The sequence below is a fragment of the Prosopis cineraria genome, unplaced genomic scaffold (assembly GCF_029017545.1).
Source record: "Prosopis cineraria cultivar Desert tree isolate PC_DT_omini unplaced genomic scaffold, ASM2901754v1 PC2, whole genome shotgun sequence".
NCBI classification, from domain to species: domain Eukaryota; kingdom Viridiplantae; phylum Streptophyta; class Magnoliopsida; order Fabales; family Fabaceae; genus Prosopis; species Prosopis cineraria.
The window spans coordinates 35244652-35251549 of NW_026555333.1; the positions used below are offsets into that span (position 1 = coordinate 35244652).

The following is a 6898-nucleotide window of genomic DNA, read 5'->3' on the forward strand; positions in this document are numbered from 1 at the left end:
TGATGTAGGATTAGTTTACATACGAGAGAGATCAGAAGTGGGATGGAAAACTGATGACTCCTCGCCCATCACCGGCTGGAACAAATCTAGCTCGCCATAACGCTCCAGAACCCGCATCCTGCAGTCTTCAGCAGCCATCATTCCAGTGGAATATGCACCGTGCACAGACCCAGGGTAGCTCAAGCTTGTGGCTTCCCCTGCGAAGAATAAGTTGTCTACCGGGACTCTTAATCTCTCATACAGTTCATGGGGTTTTCCAACCACATCATAGCTATAAGAACCTAGTGAGTCAATTTCTGTGCCCCACCGAGAAACAAGATACTGAATCTGCAAGATTAGAGCAAAACCATACCATAGGATAAGTAGATCATACTAGACTTATTTGTCTCTCTGAATAAGGCCAGAAAGCATCAAAATTAGAATTCCTGTAGCTAAGCCTAAACCTAGTAATTGGAACAGAGGCTCATGTTTCTTGCAAGTAAAAAACAAACGAAGCATGTATATTTACCGGTGAGGAAGCTTCTGGAAGTATCCTCTTCAGTTGCGTGAAAGCAAAATTTGCAGCTTCTTCATCGGACATTTTCTCAATGTCTCTGGCCAACTGCCCAGCAGGCATGTATACAAGGACAGGATGGCCTGCTGCCTTGTGGAGATTAAGGAAGTAACTGCATCCATAAGATGTCTCTGCAACTACTCCCAAGAACTCCACGTTCGGCCAGAAAACATTTCCAAAGTGTAAAATTATTTTATTCTCAATCCCCACCCCAAGATCAGCAATGGCAGCTTCTTTCTTTCCAGTCAGGGAGCTTGGGCTCAAACTTGATTCTCTTTGATTTGAGTACCCCCACCCAGAGGAACAGTAACAATAGCAGCATCTGCAGCAAATGTTTTCCCATTTTCCACTGTCACCTTTACTCCATTGTATCGCCTTGTTATTTTCGTGACCCTAAGAGAAGTATTACCAATGCTAGTTAATTTTTAAGAAGCATAACAGGACATACACATCCAAATAAATGTTCAAGTTAGCCTGTATACCTGTGTCCCAAACGAATGTCAAGACCCTTGGCAAGGGTATGTATAACAGGGAGATAGCCCCTAACCATAAGACCATGGCCACCAGGGAGCAGCACTTCCTGTGAGTGCATGTTAAGAGATGTATAAGAGATAATTTAAAAAAAAAAAATAGAACAGAAAAGAAAAAAATAAATTCAGAGGTTTCTAGCACCTGCTACTACTATGGCCTCTATATGAAGTCATTCCCAGTCTAAGTCTATTATGACAATTTAAACATGTACATGGCAAGCCTTCAATAAAACTTAGATGAAATTCCCAAGCGTTGGCTACCAGGTTCCTCAATAAATTATGACGCGAAGAAACCTCTTTTAAAGGATTTAAAGGATCAATAACATCCTGTATTTTCATAGGAAAACCTGATAACAAAACACTTCTCGAACTTTAACTAAATGCTCTCTTTTCAGCTCAAACACTAGACCATAAGGTTGGTTAACCACTTCTTTACTAGCAGGTGAAAGAAAATTCCCACACATCACCTCACCCCTCCATCCAAAAATAAAAAAAATGTATCACCAATTAATGCTAAAGAGACTGGGGATTATATGTAATGACTATTGGCCTTCAACTGGCTTTTGTTGCAAATGTTAAGGAACAGTCACCATCATCACCCGTGTTGGCAATCATTTTGCACCACATGATGAGCAGTTCGCCCAAAATAAAATTTTTATTTATTCCCACAAGCATTGTAGCACCAAGAGTCAATGGGCATCCTCAAAACTAATCTCTCCGCATGTCATTGTGATACATAATCCTACATGATGACTATGGAAAGTTTACATAATTTATCGGTCATAGAAAGGATGCATGGTGAAGACTCATGCACCTGGCTATGAGACGACTCTACAATTTTTTTCTTTCATTACAGGAGCTACCTGTATGTAACACCAAAGAGAATAGATCATTCAGTGTGTTAAATACAGAGCAAAAAAGGTAACAGTATTTAAGAGATGCAAATTCAGATTTAACAAATAACAAATAAGAACTTGAGTAAACATAAAATTCAACCCTTTAACTTTCATACTTGCATTTCGTCCTGTTTTATATCCCCACAAAGTTTCGTTGTGAGATATTCCAGAATCCAAGACTTAGAGTTGATTTCCTAGCCATGCATCAAGTTCTACTCTTTCATTAGTTATGGGTTTACCAAGCTCTGATACAATTCAGAGTGAAAACCAAGAGGACCAGCACGTGGCAAGTACCATAGTGTGAGAATTAATATTGTTAAATGCAGCTGCTAGTTGTGCAACTGTCCACTACAGCTGTATCCACAATTATGAACCTTTTTAGCCTATAGATAATATGGTTTAAAACCAGACCTCTGTGTTCCAGCCTTATTTTTGCAGGATACAACTGTATGATCAGTAGACACTATAAGGCTATACTTGAATCAAGAGAAAATGTACAGAGATACATGGAAATGTAAAGGACACAATTAAATGTATTGTCATTTTCCTGCTCATTTTCACTCCAATCAAGCAAAGGTTTGTTTCAATGAATTTAGAGCCAACCAGAAAAAGTCTACACAAAAGAGTTGAAAAGAAACACAATCAGTGCAGATTTTAATATCTCTCTGCCTGCCATCAATCAATGACATGGTGAAGTAGTTTTCTCTTTTTCCTGCTTTAAAAAAGAAGGTGGCAATAACGAAGGTTAAAAAAGAATTCAACCATCCTTATATTCTTCAAATTACCTCATCCCAACATTTCACTGATATGGTATCAGCATCTGCAGCAAACCAACCCTCCATTCTGCATAAATACCACTGAAGTACCTTGTGGGCAAGCCCCTCTAACCTGCACCCAAGAGTTGATGTTCGCATTCTCATTACTTTACCCTCAAGTTAAAAAAAAAAAAACAAACAAACAAACAAACAGATAATGTGAATAGATCTGAGTTCTATTCCGGTAACAACCTTAATTCAGGCTTTCTTTCAAAAACATTGAAAGAGCACGGAGCACAGACATGTCTTCACTGAATTCCTTCCTTACATTATCAGTCTGCATTATGTCAAGGACAATCATTAGATAGAGTGCTCACAATAGCCCTATAGAATTAGACGGAAGTAATCAAATGGAATAGCATAGCATTCCATGAAAAATTTCTGTCCAAAATAATGCAATTAATCATATATTCCAATGCATATGAATTAAAAGATGACTAACCTCTTGCAAAATTGTCTCAAATCCTTCACCAACTTTTTTCACTAATTCTTGGGGAACTTGATTTCCGTCCATATCAAAGAGAGCATAGCTGCAAAAGCCAAGTTGATGAATATTCGTCAAGGAGAACTTGTAAACAAAAATTTCTAACACATGGGTGGTGGGGGGGCAAAAAAAAAAAAACACTACAGTAGTGAAAAAACTTCGAATAGCACATCAACCATGTAACTAGCAGAATTATGTGACAGCAAGACAGGGAGAAACCAAATACTTACCTTTCCAAATCATGGTCATATAGTACAGAGTTATCCCCCACTAGTTCGATATAAGGGGAGCCCCAGCCTCCCAATCACTGGAGCCAGCGGATTCTCTTTGCATACTCCATGCAACCTGAACCATCAATAATGATTTTCCATTTCAAGGTAAGAAAAGGAATTTTTTTTTTTTTTTTTTGGGTGCCTTGTGGACACAACAGATTAGGACAAAGAAAAATACAGTGGATAAAGTATGATATACCATGATGCCCCCAGGTCAACAGGAAAACCAAATGAGTAATTAGTGTGAATTCGGCCCCCCAGTCTTTCCCGTGACTCCAAGAGAACAACCTGATCAAAAAAAATGCACCAATTAACCATAGAGATATTGGCAATGAGTCATGAATGTCAACACCTCGTTATGCTAGAAAATTTAGTTGGACATTGCAAAGATCAATAGACTACTTCTACAAATGTGCAGTTTTAAGTCTCAAATGTGAATCTTATAGAAAGAAAAAAATCAAATGTCCTTGTCTTCATGTCAATTTCCTTTCAAAAGGATTGGGAGCAAGGAGGAAGAAGAAGAACATCAAAACAATAAGGGTAAGCTGCCCCCTACATTAAATAATAAATGCTCAATGAACTTGGTCTAATTTGACTTGAATAGAATACCAGCCACTTCCAAATCAGTAGATTCACTATAATTGCTCATTGAGGGCATGTAAGGATCACTGTATCGCCCAATATCATTGTCTGTAAGCAGTAAGGCATCTACATGATCAACCTTACCGACAGAACAGATTACAGTCAAACATCAGCAGAAAATGAAATAATAGCATGATTGGTCTTGTAAAACATTATGTCGATTATGATAACTTATTGTATGCAGGAATTCTATACCTGTAATTTATAATAAAACTAATGAAGCTAATCAGAAGTGCAGAGAATTAAATTCATGTAAATTAGTTGCAAGTCAGACTCAGGCAACAGATCATTCCTTTATATACCATACAAGTCAAGCAAGCTACAAAATAGTTGCGTGGATGACAGCAGTTTCATTAAATTTGCTTAAATACCTGAAATGAGGCATCATGAAGTGCCCGAGCAGCAGCGATCCCAGCCATTCCACCACCACCTATGACAATAACAGATGGTGACCTCTCCTGCTGCCCATTAACATTCGCATAGCAAAGAGCTGCGGGAGGGAAGAAAAGATAAGTATGAGAAGAGAGAGAGCCAAGACCCAGTTAGCATCAGAAGACACAGCTCAAATTAGAAATTTTTGTTTCACGGTATCAAAAGAGACAATTCTCCGGCCATCATTACTTAGGGAGACAAACTCCAAGATTCTGTAAGATGGGAATTCCTGATTACATATGAAGTGATTTAAGCAGTATACCAATAACAAAGTGATCAAGTACTACTCACCACACACTGACATGGTACGATGTAATTCAAATATGAATAGGACACAAACCAACCAAAAAAAAGTCTGCCCATATGACAAGATCAATTTTAATTCTAATTTCAACATCACATCAGTTTTGCGGGTTATTCGTTGGTAAATATATTGTCTCCGCATAAGTTCTTCGATAAGGCTCACATAAGAAGATCACTTTTTTGCATTAGATTCTTAAAATCCACGATCCTATCACTAAGTCAAAACAAAAAGAAAAAAGTTAAAGTGACACATGCACGTGCTCGCACTGTTTGAGTTAGACTAAAGGTTTTATAACTTTTCCATTCCGATCACCATAGCGATTCTGCTAAAATAGATCACATGCTACCAAAACATATACAAACGCAAAATCAAATACGAATAGGATACAAACCAAACTAAAAACAGTCTTCCCATATGACAAGATCAACTATAATTTCAATTTCAAACGGAGTTTAGCGGGATTCAAGGGTTAATATATTATGCCTCTGTAAAAGATCTTCATTAAGTGTCAAAAAAGAAGATCACCCATTTTCAACTCGATTCTTAAAATCCACGGCCCTATACCAAAGGGCAACAAAATGAAGAAAAATAAACCGACAGATGCACGTGCTCACACTGTTTACAAGTTAGACTAAGCTTTTATAATTTTTCCATTCCGATCACCGAAGTGATTCTGTCAAAATATATATCACATACCAGCTGAAATCAAATTAAGTGAAATGCAACAAAGAAAACACTTGACGAGACTTTAAATGTAAAATTAAAAAAAAGAAGAAGAAGATCACAAACAAACCTCTGCGTATTTGGGGATTACTCTTTCGAGAGTCCATATTGCGAAGATATTCCACTACTAAAATCGGTATTACTATTAATATTAATTAATGACCACTCCACAGTGTTTTCTCAGATTGAAACAGAGAAGAACGAAATTGAGGTGAAAAATGGAGGATGAAAATTAACAAACAAGTAATGAAGTGATCAGAATTCAAATTGGAGAATAAACCCAGCTTCCCGAACCAGTTCATGCGACTAAATTTCCAAATTCAACCAATACAGGCCCTGTAATCGATCGATTACAGATTCTGATGCCTCAATCGGCAAAATTTCGGAACAACAAGCAGCAGAAAATATCGATTTGGGTGTCGGTGGACGGCTGCGGACACGCGATCTCGATGAAGGTTCGAGAAAAAACGAATAAAGAATCTGGAAAATTTGGTCGCTCAGAGAGAGAAGATGGCAAATGGTGGGAAGGTTAAAGCTGATTAATGCGATGAGCGTATCAAGCCGTTCACAGCTTTTAGGAATTTATAGACCTAATTCTCTCCAACAAACCCCACCAACAGACGCGCTCGCTTGGTAAGGTCATTTTGGTAATTTCGAAAGGAATAATGAGTCGGGGAAGCCCCTGTTCCCTTTCTCTTACGCCAATGAACAGGAGGGATTTGAGAAAGAGATATGTGATTCGGGAAAACTCCACGTGGGGAAAAGGCACTCCTCCGCTCCACATCTCAACCGTTTCACTTTACATTTTGAATAATAATAAAATAACACTTTTATATTAATCAAAAAATAAAATTAAAAAATAATTTAAATATCATAATATATCTTATATTTTAAATAATAAATATAATTAAATATGTCTTACAAACAAAATTGAAGGAGTAAGTATTTTTTTATCATTTGAGTGACGTATAACTCGTCCAAGTGACATCATGATACGCTTTCACGTTTTTCATTTTAATATTTCAACCGCCCAAATTTTTTTTTTCTTTTTAATAAAACTGAAACGTATATATATCACTCAAAAGGACTAAAGGAGTACAACAAATTGCATAACCTTCATCGTTCGCCCCTTTTCGGGGAAGTGAAGGGGATTATTAAAGCAACAAAATTTTTTTACAATTTAAAAAAAAATTGTTGTGACAAAATATGAGACAATTTAAAAAATTAAGATTTTATTAATTATATTT

The 6898-nt window shown here is 37.1% G+C and overlaps 1 protein-coding gene across 1 annotated transcript; it reads right to left on the minus strand.

Moving 5' to 3' along the window:
• On the minus strand, window positions 1–6296 carry LOC129303997 (polyamine oxidase 2-like). The gene is given in 14 exon segments (XM_054943608.1): window positions 1–327; window positions 509–781; window positions 783–845; window positions 847–946; window positions 1036–1133; window positions 2765–2867; window positions 2987–3014; window positions 3017–3071; window positions 3237–3324; window positions 3509–3546; window positions 3548–3623; window positions 3750–3838; window positions 4564–4682; window positions 5722–6296. Coding segments are annotated over 14 exon segments (1479 nt in total). The 5' UTR covers window positions 5759–6296; the 3' UTR covers window positions 1–15.
• Between the last annotated feature and the right edge of the window lie 602 nt (window positions 6297–6898).